Source organism: Salmo salar, chromosome 02 (assembly GCF_965601325.2).
Source record: "Salmo salar chromosome 02, fSalSal1, whole genome shotgun sequence".
In the NCBI taxonomy this organism is placed as follows: domain Eukaryota; kingdom Metazoa; phylum Chordata; class Actinopteri; order Salmoniformes; family Salmonidae; genus Salmo; species Salmo salar.
Window position 1 is genome coordinate 72,973,810 of NC_138292.1, and position 16,228 is coordinate 72,990,037.

A 16,228-nucleotide genomic window follows, 5' to 3' on the forward strand; every position below is an offset into this window, starting at 1 on the left:
AAACCGTCGGGGCGGGAGATTCGTTAACTTCTCAGCCTCCCGGTAGAGTGCGGAGTTATTTCTCATAGTTATTATGGATATTGTGACGCAGAAAGTTAACTTAATGGAGTGTTTGAATGTTCCAAGAATCCTGCCAAATTCCCCACGAAAAGCAATAGGACAGATCCAGGTACGTTCACCATTTTTTTGATTAAAAACAGACCTCTCTTTCGAAGATGCCCAACGTTACCCTAAACCTTTTAATAATCATCTTATAACAAAACAAATAACTCAATCATATGTATTGCACTGACTACGTTTATATTTCTATGTCGATCGTACACATCAAACTCACTGTCTCTCATTTGTTTGCAGGTCATCTTTGGCCCAATGTTCTCAGGCAAAAGGTTTCAGTTGGCTAATTCTATATAAACAGCTGTTTATTTGTTAACGACAAGGGCTAAGATGATGTACTAACAGTCAGTGAACCACCGTAACTTTATAGCACAACAATAACAGCTTCGTTAGAATTGTAGCCCGCCAAATATAAGTGCATTAGTACACGGTGTACTGTAATCAGCATCTCAAGTACTAGCTCGTAACATGCTACTGCATAGTATTGCAAATGAGAACATAGTAATTTAATAGCATCTTTGACTTTGCATTTATCCTATAAACTGTACCCATCTACTCCACGTCAGTGTTTTAGAGAGCACTTCATAGCTGTATTACTAGTTTGTGATATACGTTTTTTCTATAACTGACTGAAATCTATTTTCTTATTAACAGCACTGAGTTGATAAGGCGAGTGCGTCGTTTCCAGATCGCTCAGTACAACTGTTTGGTGGTCAAATATGCCAAAGATACACGCTACTCCGAGAAGGGCATGGCCACGCATGACAAGTAATGTCAAATACATTATCTCCTGATTTGTATAGATAACATTACATTTAACCCTGTTTGACCTGATTCTCATTGTTGCCACCCAGGACAAGTTGTTTCCCCGCTTTTGTGAGTTTGAATAGTAGAATACACAAGGTGCCATTTTGAAATGTGGCAGTGCATTAGCAGTTTCTCTTGTGTGTCTCACTGACAGACAATCAAATAGCCCATGTCGGCTAACATTCTTTAGATTGATAAATTAGTTTAGCGGCCAGCTATTTAATCTTGTTATCGTGGTCAAATTACCAGCCGGGGGCGATTGATTTTGTTAGTCAGTCTCACTCAGATATATTAAAAACGTAACATTTCTCTCCACCCTGTTGCAAAATGTGTAGACTTAAATGACATTAGCTGTAAAACAGTTCGTTTTCCTCTCCGCCCCATGGCAAAATGTACAGAATTGCAGCATCACTAATGTATTTAGTAGGATGGTCTCTTTTTATATTTATTTATTTATTTCTGCACAAACACCAGAAACACAATGGAAGCCGTACCAGCCAACTGCCTGAGTGACGTACGTTCTCTAGCTCTGCAGGCTTGCGTCATCGGAATCGACGAAGGACAGTTTGTAAGTATAGTACATTTAGTCTGTTACCCTCTCACCGTGTCCAACAGTGATCCTCTTTGTTCCTCACTAGATCATTACCTGTATGTCCTCTACAGCTGAACAACCTGCCATTGATATTCATCTGTTATATTCATCTGTTAAGCACATGGCATCATCAGCACCATATTCCTTAGTGTTATTATGACCTAGGCCCACCTTTTTTCAGACGTTCCACGTATTTAAACTATTCCAGAGCGAGCACACCTGATTCAACTGGTTAACTAATCATCAAGCCCTTGATTAGTTGAATCGGGTGTGCTAGTTCAGGGCTACAACAGAGTGGTGAAACATCTCTGAGGAGATCACTGACATAGGCTACATTACCAATGATGACCAACCATGTTCCAACTGTTATACCCGTATGCTTATGAATCCATGCCATGTTCTTATTGTTGTGTGTTTGTCAGTTCCCAGACACCGTGGAGTTCTGTGAGGAGATGGCCAACATGGGGAAGACTATAATCGTAGCGGCCCTGGATGGAACCTTCCAGAGAAAGGTAGGCATGAATGATGAGTCATATCCAACGTTTGCTGCCTGCCTCCTGGTTGTCTAGCATCGTAATCATGTCGTCATCGGTAACAGTTGTCTCAGGTAATAGAATATTTGACATGTAGAGTTTCAGTCAGTTTAATTTGAATTAATAACTGCGTATGAATGGTGTCTGTCTGTACAGCCAGTACACTAGCCAGAGAAATGTCATATCTGACCGAACTCTCTGCCCTGTCTGTCTGCAGCCCTTTGGAAACATCCTGAACCTGGTTCCCCTGGCTGAGAGCGTTGTGAAGCTGAACGCTGTCTGTATGCAGTGTTACAAGGAGGCAGCATACACTAAGAGACTGGGGGCAGAGAAAGAGGTGAGGGAGAGGGGATATGATTTATATTAGAGCTGAGGAGGGGTCATACAGTAGAAACATCACATGCCTTTCAGACTCAAAGGTTGTATTCCCTTGAACTTCTGGGAGTGAAATGAGACTGGTGGTTTTTCATATCCTCTTTGTCGTCACAACCAATCTCTATTGACATTCACTGTCCTAGTTTACCTGCTTCTCTCCCTTTCTGAAATCCCCTCTTGATCTCTATCATCCCTGTTTTATTAGTCAACCAGTTAGGACTGAAAATTCCCTGCAGGAATCACAATTATCACTGTCCCATTTCACCGTTTATTACCCATCCGATCCTTTCGCATCTGCCCTAAGGAGTAAGGGTTAGGAGGTTGATTTTAGGACTGTGCCTATATTTGGACATGACCTCACTTCCTGTTTCTTGTCTGTGCCCCGCCCCCAGGTGGAGGTGATTGGTGGAGCCGATATGTACCATGCGCGGTGCAGGAAGTGTTACGGTGGCTTGATGGATGTGATGAAGGAGAATAGCGCCCCCCACAGGGACGAGACACCACCGCATGTGATGACAGAGAAACTGCTTGACAACACTACATCGCCACGGAAACTCCTCGCCACCCTGCAACTCTGATCATTACCAGTAGACTATTCTTAAAGGGAAAGTTGACTTAAATTGGAACTTTGAATGAGATGGTGAACAATCCCTTTCAATTTTAGGTTTGGTAATTTGACTGGAGATGAGTTAAATGGGATAGTTGTCGACTTCATTTTCTAATTGGAGTAATGAACTATCCCTTTAAGTTTTGCACTTGGGATGAGCGGGGACAGTAAATGAAACTCCATCAACCCACTGAACGGTATTGTATCTGTGTAATAACTGTCATTTTATAGGGCTTCATATACTTCAATGTAAATATTTCTAAAACATTGACCAAATTAGTACATATCATATATATCAAGACTTGGATACACCTGCTAAAACATACATACTGCCATGCAATGAGTCCAGTGTACACAACTTAATAATCAACTGTTACTTTTTGTAGTTCTGGTCTGATTTGCCTCCTATAATACAAATATATTTTTTAAATGATAATTTATGGTTTGTTCAGTTATTTTCCAGATTTTACAAAATGTTAAGTCGAACCCATAACTCAGTGTTCAAGGTATTTTCTATATTTATTTTTTGCCAATCACCCCAAAAAACATAACAGGGAGGGGCTCGGTTGTGCCACTACATCAATCCAATTGCACGCTCCCTCAACATGAGACATCTGGCATTGTGTTGTGACAACTGCACCTTAGTGGCCTTTTATTATCCCTGGCACAAGGTGCACCTGTGTAATAATGCTGTTTAATCAGCTTCTTGATATGCCACACCTGTCAGGTGGATGGATTATCTTGGCAATGGAGGAATGCTCACTAACAGGGATGTAAACACATTCGAGCACAACATTTGAGAGAAGCTTTTTGTGCTTATGGGGAAAATTCTGTGTTTCTTGAGCTCATGAAACATGCACCCAACACTTAAGATTATAGTTGCCAATCACCCTAGTAACTGAGTGAAATAAATGGCGTTGGATTGCAATCCAATGTACTAGCCTTGACTGAAATAACCTGTTTAGGTCTTGGCAGTTGGCATGTTGTACAGTACAACTAGCTGCCAATTAAGATTATTTTTATGGTAACACAGAAATCCCCTATGCACTACAATGCACATTTTACCAGTACTGTAGCATGGTTACATTAGACAGTCATTTCAATCTGGATTTGTAAACATGTATTTTTTTTAACCAGTCATATTATGACCAAATATTGGCTTTTCAAGGCAGATTTTATTCTGCCCCACGCAGACACACACATCATTTAGACAGAACAGAAATTGAATTAGAACGTTGTGACATCACAAACATGGCTGCTGTTGAAAGGCACTTCCTAATTATACAACAATGGATTCAATAGAACACAACTGAACTAACAGGTTTCTGGTGCATTAAAGCTATAAGGAAGTGTGACACAGAATTTGCAAATGAACTTCATAAATGTAAAATAAGTGAGAAACTCAAATCTACACTTTCATTTAGATCTGTGGTGGAGATCAAATGGTAAATCAGTCACATAACCAATGATGTAACACAAAACAATGGACAAAAAGTGAAATATACACATCACCCCTACAACTACAGAAAACAAAATGCAATCAATTAACTCAGTCCCAATACTAAACTACAAATCACATACAGAACTCTTGGTTATCAATCATAGATAAAGGTTGCTAACAGGTGAGGTTTCATTTGAACAGTAAGGTTGCATTTATGCAGGCAGCCCAATTCTGATCTTTTGCCCAATTATTGGCAAAAGATCTGATCTCACTGGTCAAAAGATCAGAATTGGGCTGCCTGTGTAGACGCTGCCTTACTAGGCCAAGCTGGACGTCTAGGGGGTATGTTCAGGATTGCAAACAACAAATTGCAACGTCACTCATCTCCCATACACATCTGCTGACATTTATGAACACAAGGCAACAGTTTGATAATCCTGAATATGCCCTTCAGTTTTTGCTCAAGTGCGTGCCATCATGACTTGAAATGAATTTGTTCAAGGTTTTATAATGTAAATATATGGACAGTTTGAGGAGGTTGATTGGGCAAAGAGAGTGTATACACCATCGCGTTTGAGCCTTCTGTAGGAAGGACACTACACAGGCACTAGCGGAAAAGTTGAAATGGTTGGTGACACTATCAGTGGAGGCTGTTGAGGGGAGGACGGCTCATAATATTGTCTGGAATGGAATCAAACATGAGACAACCACGTGTCTGATACCATTCCATTCCAGACAATATGAGCCGTCCTCCCCTCAGCAGCCTCCACTGTCCTGTATACATATAAATACCGAGGGAGCGTTTCCACCCTCCCACAATGTTTCCACTACTAGCCTAGCAAAGTAGCATCACTCACATTTAATAAATACACCCTGTGCCCCAAATGGCACTATAATCCCTATGTAGTGCACAACTTTAGACTAGGGCCCATATAGTGTAGTGCACTATATAGGGAATAGGGTGACATTTTGGACACAACCAATGAGGTCTTCCCTTTGACCAAGTGGACTCCAATGATTTATATAAACACAACTTATTTATGTGTGTGTCTACATTTACCTACCTATATGTGAATATGTACATATATGCTTGTCTATGGTGGACTCAAGGTCACCATGGTGTCAACATTACATACAGTAAGTCTAAGGCACCGTCAACAAAGTATACCAGGGTTCTTGTTAAGGAGAAGTGCATAACATTTACATAGAAGCCATTCTTCGTCTGCTGTTTTCAGTCTTCTCCTTTAATGCGCCAATCAGCAGTTGAAACAATAACAAATCGTCTCCCCACCTGTTTCGGTAAAAAGCTGAGGGATGGGGCTCAAACTCATAGAGTTATGGATACGAGGACTGACCATCCATGGTATCAAAATGATAGTTAACCATGTTGAGGCTAAATAGGGTTTGTTTACATTTACTTTGTTTACAAACATTGGAGTAAAACAAGCTTAGCATTTTGGGTTCTGATGGGGTACAACAGTTGAACTAACCTCATGAGGCATTTCTAAGTTCTATTCTTCAAGAATCAATTGGTACATATCATTAATACATCCAAAAATGTATCTGCAGATTGCCACTTTAAAGAAGCAATTGATGAAATCCCAAGTATTGTATTGTTATCAAGTGCTTAAGTTAGTCCTGTATGATTTACATTTAAAGGCAGTCAGATGGTTTGAAGTAGTAATCTATGAAGTGCCAAAGCACACTTGGACCTTGGTGGACAGGAGCTATACAGCCGCAGCCCTTGGTCGTGTTCATTACTGCACACCACAGCAAAACTTTTTGCAATGGAAAAACAAACTAAGCATTTGCCTGATGAAAACCTTCCAACTGTTTTACTTGTTTTGAAAGCAGTAACTCCCCTCAATGTACTCTGAACATTTAATGACTCTAGGACCAAGAACATGTATTCAAAATAGCTTCTGAAGTTCGGTAATTGTGTGTTTGTTAATGTTCATATATAGACGGTTTTTCTTCCATTTTGGTGCCTAATGAACATGACCCAGCTGCTGCACTGAGGTTCCTGAAGTCAGTCTTGGCAGTAAGAGGATTTATTCATGAATTACTGTACTTTTACCTTTAGTAGTACAAAGCAGGGAGTGGTCTCAGACTCAGAAAGACTGATAGGAAACCCACTAAGTAATACAAACCATAGATGGCTTTATCTAGCGGCAGTGGAAGACTTATGTTCCCATTCTCCACCCTTTTCCAGTGCACATGGTTCTAAAAGCATAGCACTGGTGTAAGGATTGGCTGGAGGGAGTTTCCACCATTGTCAAAGCCATAGGGGGAAAAAGTAGGCCAGTGCAGTGCATGCTTTGGGAGAAGGATGGAGAATTGGGACTAATTTATCTCCTGGTTACAGCCTGGTTTCCACCCATCCAGTTGCTATAGTTTTTGTGGACAGTAGACATATGAAAGATGACTGAAAACTCAATCAATACATAATGACTAGATAGGAACATGCATATTACACAGATCAGTTGAGCAAACATGCCTTGTGTTTACAACGGGCGGTTTAACGTGTGGTTTAATGTGTTTTTTTTCTTTAAGCTTTTTATGGCTTTATCTTGACTGTTATCAGATAGACAGGGTTAAAGAGTTACGAAAAAGGACTTGTATACTGCATCCTAAATGACACCCTATTCCCTATATATAGTGCACTACTTTTAACCAGAGCCTTATGGGTCCTGGTCAAAAGTAGTCCACTATAAAGGGAATTGGGTGCCATTTGGGACACAGACAAAGTCTGTCTACGGCTCCTGAAGTGGGGCAAAAACCCAGCAGTTTGCATAGGACATTAATAATAAGGCTTTCTTGGGCATTTGGCTTATAATTGGCTTATCCTGTAGAATTCAGTAGTCTCATGATACACTGGTCAATTAAATAAACATACTTTTTTGACATTGAATAAAACATTGTGCTTGCATGTCATCATCAATATAATTGTGCTAAATTGAAAACAAAAAGATAAAATGTTTAAAAAAAAAGACACTACAGCCATTCAAAGAATTGGCGGTTCGACTATGAATATCTAGTATGTACAGACACCAGAGGCGGTTGGTGGGAGAAAGCTATAGGAGGACTGGCTCACTAATGGCTGGAATGAAATAAACGGAACCGAGTCAAGCATGTGGTTTCCATGTTTGATACCGTTCCATTTATTCCATTCCAGCCATTACAATAAGGAAGTCCTCCTATAGCGCATCCCACCAACCTCCTCTGACAGATACACATTCTCCTTCCTTCTGGAACACAGAAGCAGGGGACTAGAGTTCTGAACAGAGAGGGGGGAGGTCAAGCACACCGATTAGCTAAAGCAAGTACTTGCCCCTCCCACGAGAGCTCTCATTGGCCGTTTTTCACATATCCCAAATCATGTGAGCTCCAGTGTCATGTGACCAGGCTCTGACTATTGCCCCTCCCCCTCAGCTGCACCCGTCTCAGGGTAGAAGTCTCCCTTTAACCACATCATCCACTGAATTAGTAGTAAGCAGACCTGTGTTCAAACACTATTTAAAACCATTTCAAATACTTTATCGGTCTGTGCTTTCATCCAGTTTCCCTGTTGCAAATTAAACCAATATAAAAGTTGACAGAGTGCAAACTCCACCTACCTTGCACTGCAGACAGACAAAAGCAAAACAAATATTTCAAATAGTATTTGAACCCAGGTCTGGTGATAAGGAGCTTCCACCTCCTTTCTCCATACTTCTATCCCAGTAATAGTATGGTGAAATTGCCCCTTGGCCTAGATGCTGATCTTGGGTCAGTTTTGCATTTCCCCCACTAATGGTTAAGGTTAGGAATGGGGGAAGTGAAGCTGATCCTAGATCTGTACCTAGGGGAAACTTCACCGCGGAGCCCCTCAGTAGTTGGGGGGTTGGTAGTCCCCCTGGGGTTGGGTGGAGGTGATGGTGCTGGGGGTGAAGGGGGGTTGTTGGAAGTCGTCTGGCGCACTGGAAGGGTACGGGGAGTAGGTGGTGGGGGTGTAGGCCGAGGGGGCATAGGTCGGAGGGTAAGGGGTGTGCTGCTCCGGCGGAGGCTCGGCGTAGATGCTCTGGGTGACATCAGCAACACCACGGCGATATCTCCCCAAAGCGAAGTAGGTTAGGATTCCCTGTTGTAGACACAAAGAGGAGTCAATTCATGAATCAATTAATGAATTAAATCAATCAATGAATCAATTAATCATTCAGTCAGTCAATGGATCAATGAATAAGTCAGTCAGTGTGGTGAAGCTATGACCAGGCCATAGTGTAGCTGTCGTAAAGGAGAGGCAGCAAGGCAGCTGTAGTGACAGTCCTCCTCACCCAGGTGGCAATAGAGAAGAAAGAGAAGGCGATAGTGGCGCGGGCGGCGTCCTGGGGGATTCCTCTGACATCAAGCGTATGACTCCATTGGCTAGCCAGGAGGCAGAAACACACGAACCACAGGAACGTCCACACACCTGATACAAACAGACAAGAAACAAGGAATATACTTATTTACACTACAACTACCTACAGGGTCACATTCATTAGGGAACACAACTGAGAATATTATGAAACCTTTAAATCAATGGAAAAAAATATAAGTGTTTCTTATTGTATGTTCCAGGCAGTCCCTCCCCGTTTCAGTCCGTTTTCTTCCATGTGGTGCTATGATGAACAAGACCCATGTGCCTGGAAGCTCTTTCCTCACACCACAACCCTAGGTTTACCACACACACACACACACACACCTCCCCTTACCCCCTCCTCACCTGAGAATCCCAGGTCGGCCATGACAGCGTACTTCCTCTCTTTTGCGTTGCTCATCAGCGGCATGTAGGCGTCCAATAAGAGGAAGAAAAAACAGGCCAGGAAGGCTAGAGAAATAAAATATATATTTATAAAGTATCTCTTTAACACTTTATTGAGACTAAGGAAATGAGGTGGGGAGTCAGGCAAGTGGGAGAAACAGTAAGAAGGACGCAGGGTTTGAACCCTAGTCTCCTGCGGGGAGTCGTATTATGAGACAAGGAATCAGCCCCAGTCTCCTGCGGGGAGTCGTATTATGAGACAAGGAATCAGCCCCAGTCTCCTGCGGGGAGTCGTATTATGAGACAAGGAATCAGCCCCAGTCTCCTGCGGGGAGTCGTATTATGAGACAAGGAATCAGCCCCAGTCTCCTGCGGGGAGTCGTATTATGAGACAAGGAATCAGCCCCAGTCTCCTGCGGTGAGTCGTATTATGAGACAAGGAATCAGCCCCAGTCTCCTGCGGTGAGTCGTATTATGAGACAAGGAATCAGCCCCAGTCTCCTGCGGTGAGTCGTATTATGAGACAAGGAATCAGCCCCAGTCTCCTGCGGGGAGTCGTATTATGAGACAAGGAATCAGCCCCAGTCTCCTGCGGGGAGTCGTATTATGAGACAAGGAATCAGCCCCAGTCTCCTGCGGTGAGTCGTATTATGAGACAAGGAATCAGCCCCAGTCTCCTGCGGGGAGTCGTATTATGAGACAAGGAATCAGCCCCAGTCTCCTGCGGTGAGTCGTATTATGAGACAAGGGTGGTTTCCCCTAGGTACAGATCTAGGATCTGCTTCCCCTCCCCCAATCCTAACTATTAGTTAGTGAGGGATGGAGGGGGAAATGCTTAACTGTCCCAAGATCAACATCTTGGGGCAACTTCACTCAACACCAGCCCTGGGATTAGAACCTGTAACCCAGAACCACTAGACTACTTACCTATGACACCGATGCCCACAGCGTAGTGACACGCCGAGTCATTCTGGTTGAAGACGCAATGCGCCTCGGGTTTGTGTGGCTTGTTGACAAATCCCTCCGCCGTGATGCAAGAGAAGACCACGATGGAAAAAATCTAAGAAGGGGAAGAGAGGAAAGTTTCAATTTGACTGTGACCTGCATGTTTATTTATCCATCTAGTCGTCTATCAACGACGGGGCCTTGTTTCTCCATCCCTCAACGACGACGGGGCCTTGTTTCTCCATCCCTCAACGACGACGGGGCCTTGTTTCTCCATCCCTCAACGACGACGGGGCCTTGTTTCTCCATCCCTCAACGACGACGGGGCCTTGTTTCTCCATCCCTCAACGACGACGGGGCCTTGTTTCTCCATCCCTCAACGACGACGGGGCCTTGTTTCTCCATCCCTCAACGACGACGGGGCCTTGTTTCTCCATCCCTCAACGACGACGGGGCCTTGTTTCTCCATCCCTCAACGACGACGGGGCCTTGTTTCTCCATCCCTCAACGACGACGGGGCCTTGTTTCTCCATCCCTCAACGACGACGGGGCCTTGTTTCTCCATCCCTCAACGACGACGGGGCCTTGTTTCTCCACCCAGTCATCCATCAACGACGGGGCCAGTAGAAACATACAATGAGAGGAGATGAGAGGTCTTCTGAAAGATATTCTAACAGGCGACGCCATCCACTTATGCTCTCTCTTTTTCCATTCCAATGACTGTGAGAACAGAAAAACTAGGGCCTGATGCCAACACCAGGGTCGTGTTCGTTAGGACAACAGAAAACAAAAATGAACACTTCTTATTGGACGAGTCCCTCCCTGTTTTAGTCTAGTTTTTTCTCTCTCCATTTGGTGCCTAATGAACCAGACCCAGGCCTCTGTTGTCAGTTCAGTTCCAGTCTCTGTCTTGTTACTGGTCCACCACGTCATGTGACCCAGCAGCACTGACATACTTGTGACCAGAGATGCCACCAATTTCCTCTTCAAATATTAGTGAGACAGAGAGAAATGTGTTTCCTTTGAGAATGGGATGGAAAAGAGAGAGAGAAAGGAGAAAATAGTGTCTCTTTCCAGAGAAAGAAAGACAACGGGAGAGAATGGTACAGATAGTTACTGGGGAGTTCCAAAAAGAGAGAACTGAAAAGTGAGAGTAACAGAGATCAAAGCCAGGGAGACAGAGAAACCCGAGAGAGACAGAAATAATTCAACAACAGCAGAGAGAGAGTCTGCTGACTGAGGGAAGTGATGGGGAGAGAGAGAGAGAGAGAATGTGTTGTTAATTTCACTGGCTTTGGCAATGTAAATACATGTCTCCCATGCCAATAAAACCCTTTTGAATTGAAATTGTATTCAACAACAGCAGAGAGAGAGTCTGCTGACTGAGGGAAGATAGAGAGAATTCAACAACAGCAGAGAGAACGCTGACTGGGGAAGAGAGAGAATTCAACAACAGCAGAGAGAGAGAATGCTGACTGAGGGAAAGGAAGAGTGATGGAAGAGAGACAGAAACAAAGGAAACAGTGTGAGAGAGCACCAACAGATGATAACCCACATGTTATTTCCTTACGCCATGTCATACAACAATGGTGTGTGTGTGTGTGTGTGTGTGTGTGTGTGGTGTGTGTGTGTGTGAGTGAGTGAGCGTGTGTGCGAGCAAGTGTCTATGCGATGACGAGTGTGTGTTCCACTGGATATGAGAGGGTCCTTGGAAGACTGCTAGAGAGAGCACTGGAGGGAGGGGGGCTAGATGGGGTATCACCTTACCTCCCATCTGCCCCTTTCTGCTCCCACCGTTAGGGAGCAGGGAGAAGTGGTTGTGTCGACAGACAGCACATTCTGTCCAGACCTAGGAAGTGTCCCAAATGGTTACCTATTCACTACATAGGGCACTTCTTTTGACCAGAGGTCCATGGGCCCTGATCAAAAGTAGTGCACTATATAGGCAATAGGATCCCATTTGAGTCACAGACCCTACTGTGTTACACTGTTTACATGTTGGTATGCTACACTGCTCAGGCTTACAGGCTTATAACCAACTAGACTGACAATTTACACCATGTGGCTCTAGTGTTATCTGTTAATGTATGTCTCTGTATGGAGGAGACTGTCTGAGCAACAGACATCTTGGTGGTATGTAGCTACAAGACCTGAGGTCAGATATTACTGAACAGGTCCTAGGGGCATCTGGTCTTGGTCAGATATTACTGAACAGGGCCTAGGGGCATCTGGTCTTGGTCAGATATTACTGAACAGGGCCTAGGGGCATCTGGTCTTGGTCAGATATTACTGAACAGGTCCTAGGGGCATCTGGTCTTGGTCAGATATTACTGAACAGGGCCTAGGGCATCTGGTCTTGGTCAGATATTACTGAACAGGGCCTAGGGGCATCTGGTCTTGGTCAGATATTACTGAACAGGTCCTAGGGGCATCTGGTCTTGGTCAGATATTACTGAACAGGGCCTAGGGGCATCTGGTCTTGGTCAGATATTACTGAACAGGTCCTAGGGGCATCTGGTCTTGGTCAGATATTACTGAACAGGGCCTAGGGGCATCTGGTCTTGGTCAGATATTACTGAACAGGGCCTAGGGGCATCTGGTCTTGGTTAGATATTATTGAACAGGGCCTAGGGGCATCTGGTCTTGGTCAGATATTACTGAACAGGGCCTAGGGGCATCTGGTCTTGGTCAGATATTACTGAACAGGGCCTAGGGGCATCTGGTCTTGGTCAGATATTATTGAACAGGGCCTAGGGGCATCTGGTCTTGGTCAGATATTACTGAACAGGGCCTAGGGGCATCTGGTCTTGGTCAGATATTACTGAACAGGGCCTAGGGGCATCTGGTCTTGGTCAGATATTACTGAACAGGTCCTAGGGGCATCTGGTCTTGGTCAGATATTACTGAACAGGGCCTAGGGGCATCTGGTCTTGGTCAGATATTATTGAACAGGGCCTAGGGGCATCTGGTCTTGGTCAGATATTATTGAACAGGGCCTAGGGGCATCTGGTCTTGGTCAGATATTACTGAACAGGGCCTAGGGGCATCTGGTCTTGGTCAGATATTACTCAACAGGTCCTAGGGGCATCTGGTCTTGGTCAGATATTACTGAACAGGTCCTAGGGGCATCTGGTCTTGGTCAGATATTACTGAACAGGGCCTAGGGGCATCTGAAAAGTAGATAGATGTCGATGCGCGCACATGCAACACACACAACATTTTTGGGAGTTCCTCAAACCTAATGGACCAATCAAACCAGGAAGATCCCTAAAATTACAATCTCTACCATTAGGCATATCAGACCACAGACTGACTAACTGGGCCTCTCTCTCTCTCTCTCTTTCTCTTTCTCTTCCTCTTTGGAAAGTCCCTCTCACTGCCTTCTGGTGGAGCAACATGACATTACAACATGCCTGTTGATGACCAACCAAAATGGGCTGGCAGTGGGTGCTGCTACCACTCACGTCTTTTGCTATGTCAAAGAATAGGTCTAATGTCGAGGGGAAACGATTTTTCTCCGAGTTTAATTTGTGTGCATGATTGTCATTATTGGACAAACAGGCCCTGATATCTCAGAAGGCAGAAGTGTCTGTGTGTTCAGACTACTTTAGGCTGTTGTCCCATTACGTCCTTTGTCCTATAACCTCACCCGTATCAGACAATGGAAACACACAGTGTTCACTAAGTTTCACTTCAGCTAGCCTAGTTCAAGCTGTGTGAATCCTTTAAGTCTTATATGTACACTTCTGCGTTGTGTTTCTAAACAATAACAGCAGCTGCCACAGACATCACATGGGGGTTGGTTCCCCTCAGTCTGTGTGTCGATAACATCTTCAATACACTGTCAGACGATATGTATGACATTACACAATGAAGCTCCATGTAAGCCTAGTTAGAAGTGTAGCCTAGGCACATAGCTAGGCCGAATCAATTTATCATGATAAAAATGCAAAGAATTGGAAATAACTCCCGCCCCCACCCACTTCAATAGTATCCTGATTGTTGTTGTCAATACGGTTGGCAACAGTTGCACGTCCGCGTGAGCAGCTGTACTTTGCAGTGTCGTGACATCAACTGTAACATTATACATCTATCAAGAGGAATACGAGTCGACAATAACACATTGGCTAATATGCGATTAAAGGGCTATCTGTGGTAAAAAATATATATATATTCGGGATGATCAGATCAACATTTAACACAAACGGCATAGTTCGCTCATTTGCGTTTGAAATTATACAAAGACAAAGTGGCAGGTAACGTTTGACAATGTGTTAACGTTAAGCCTCTGTGCTCAACTTCCTTGAAACATTTTAGTCAATAAGTAACTCAAGTTATTACTCTCTGTGTTCCTTGCTTTGTCAAACTCACCCAACTCAAGAAGCGCACGATAGTGTACGGTTGTTTAGCAAACTTCTGAAAGTCGAAGCTACCGCCTGCGAGCGAAGCTCCGTACGCACTAGCGCCACCAACTCCCCCAGTCTCCTCCATTTCTGTTGCTCAAGTTCAGCACAAGTCACAAGACAAGCAACCGTTGATTTAGCCACGAATCTTCCTTGTAACACAGATAGCTAGACTACCAACCGCCTTCTTGTTTTTTCGCCGACGAGTTTCCTGAAAGTAGAAGGACGCCTACACATACGTACGTAGCGTGCTATCTCCCAAGGGGCCGTCGTGAAAATGTAATTTCACACAAAAGTGAACAATATTGATACGATGTGGCTCACTTGGTCATGAACATGGTCATATGGTTCTCTTTGTGAAAACGTAGCAGATAGAATAAGTCATAATTGGCTATCCACTTTTATTCGACAAAAATATATTTAATTTGTCTGTCTTGTAGCAATGGACATCTCCCTAATAGTAAATTGTATTCAGCCCTCTCTCTCTCTCTCTCGACATGATGTAACAATGTACATATTGCCAAAGCTTACTTTGGATATTTACAATATGAAAATAATAAGAATCAAAACTGTCAACGGGACAACAGTAACAACAATAACCAAGGGTCAAAATAACCACACATTCAACAATAACAATAGGCATACAGTAGAGGACATGTGCAGGTTGATTGGTCTGACACTGTCCCTCAACTTATGGCAGGCAGCAATGTAGTGCGCTGCCAACCCACAGCTCTCTGCGTCCTCCCCCAACAGGACGGGTAGCCTACTCTCATCAGAGAGGTCTTTGAAACCGAATAAGGGTTTCAAATTTGGGGAAATGACACTCTCTAATTGTTTTATATTTTTGACGTTTTGTCAGGAAATGCAGCTCCGTCTCAGGTTCTGCTGTTGTGCAGTGGTTGCACAGCCTTTCCTCTACAGGGAGCCAGGTTTTCCTGTGTCTACCCTTCTCAATGGCAAGGCTGTGCTCACTGAGCCTGTACTTTGCTCTGTGCTTGTGCTTGTGTTTCCCAATATGCAAGGTAGTTTTGTTTTGACTGTGTTGTAATTTGGTTTATTCTGATTGATTGGATGTTCTGGTCCTGAGGCTTTAGTGTGTTAGTAGAACACGTTTGTGAACTCAGCCCCAGGACCAGCTGGATGAGGGGACTCTTTTCTTTGCTCAGCTCTTGGCATTGCAGGGCTTGGTAATGATATGAGAGGGGGTCACTGTATTTTAGATGTTTCCAAAACTTAATTGCTCTTTTTTGAGTTTTTATTATTAGTGGATATTGGCCTAATTCTGCCCTGCATGCATTGTTTGTAGTTTTCCTCTGGACATGTAGGAGAATCTTACAGAACTCTGCATGCAGGGTTTCAATGGGGTGTTTGTCCCATTTGATGAAATCTTGTTTTGCAAGTGGACCCCATACCTCGCTGCCATAAAATGCAATTGGTTGAATGACACATTCAATTAGTTTTTGCCAAATTTTAATAGGTATTTCAATTTGAATGTGTTTTTTAATGGCGTAGAATGCCCTGCTTGCTTTCTCTCTCAGTTCATTCACTGCCTCATTAAGGTGTCCAGTTGAGCTTATTTTTAAACCTAAGTAATTGTAGTGTGTGCAGTACTCTACAGTGGGGGGAAA

At 43.7% G+C, this 16,228-nt stretch overlaps 2 protein-coding genes across 2 annotated transcripts; one reads left to right on the top strand and one right to left on the bottom strand.

The window, feature by feature from the left end:
• The first annotated feature begins 13 nt into the window (after positions 1 to 13).
• tk1 (thymidine kinase 1, soluble) lies at positions 14 to 3,462 on the top strand. Its single transcript, NM_001141448.2, is given in 7 exon segments — positions 14 to 169; positions 355 to 386; positions 769 to 882; positions 1,396 to 1,489; positions 1,936 to 2,025; positions 2,264 to 2,383; positions 2,814 to 3,462. Coding segments are annotated over 7 exon segments (732 nt in total). The 5' UTR covers positions 14 to 73; the 3' UTR covers positions 3,000 to 3,462.
• A 721-nt stretch (positions 3,463 to 4,183) lies between these two features.
• Positions 4,184 to 14,832, bottom strand: syngr2b (synaptogyrin 2b). The gene is made up of 5 exons (XM_014183327.3): positions 14,569 to 14,832; positions 10,180 to 10,312; positions 9,214 to 9,318; positions 8,783 to 8,919; positions 4,184 to 8,589 (listed from the first exon to the last, which is right to left on the bottom strand). Exons 1-5 carry the CDS (start codon positions 14,686 to 14,688, stop codon positions 8,338 to 8,340), a joined length of 747 nt encoding a protein of 248 aa, XP_014038802.1. The 5' UTR covers positions 14,689 to 14,832; the 3' UTR covers positions 4,184 to 8,337.
• Positions 14,833 to 16,228: the final 1,396 nt, after the last annotated feature.

Bases quoted from the DNA above. Each gene is read 5' to 3' on its own strand.
- syngr2b (XM_014183327.3), bottom strand. From the start codon at position 14,688: ATGGAGGAGACTGGGGGAGTTGGTGGCGCTAGTGCGTACGGAGCTTCG. The intron at 10,313-14,568 runs GTGAGTTTGACA...TCCCCTTCTTAG, and splicing joins TCGTGCGCTTCTTGAGTTGG to ATTTTTTCCATCGTGGTCTT. The intron at 8,590-8,782 runs GTGAGGAGGACT...TGTCTACAACAG, and splicing joins TCTTCTCTATTGCCACCTGG to GGAATCCTAACCTACTTCGC.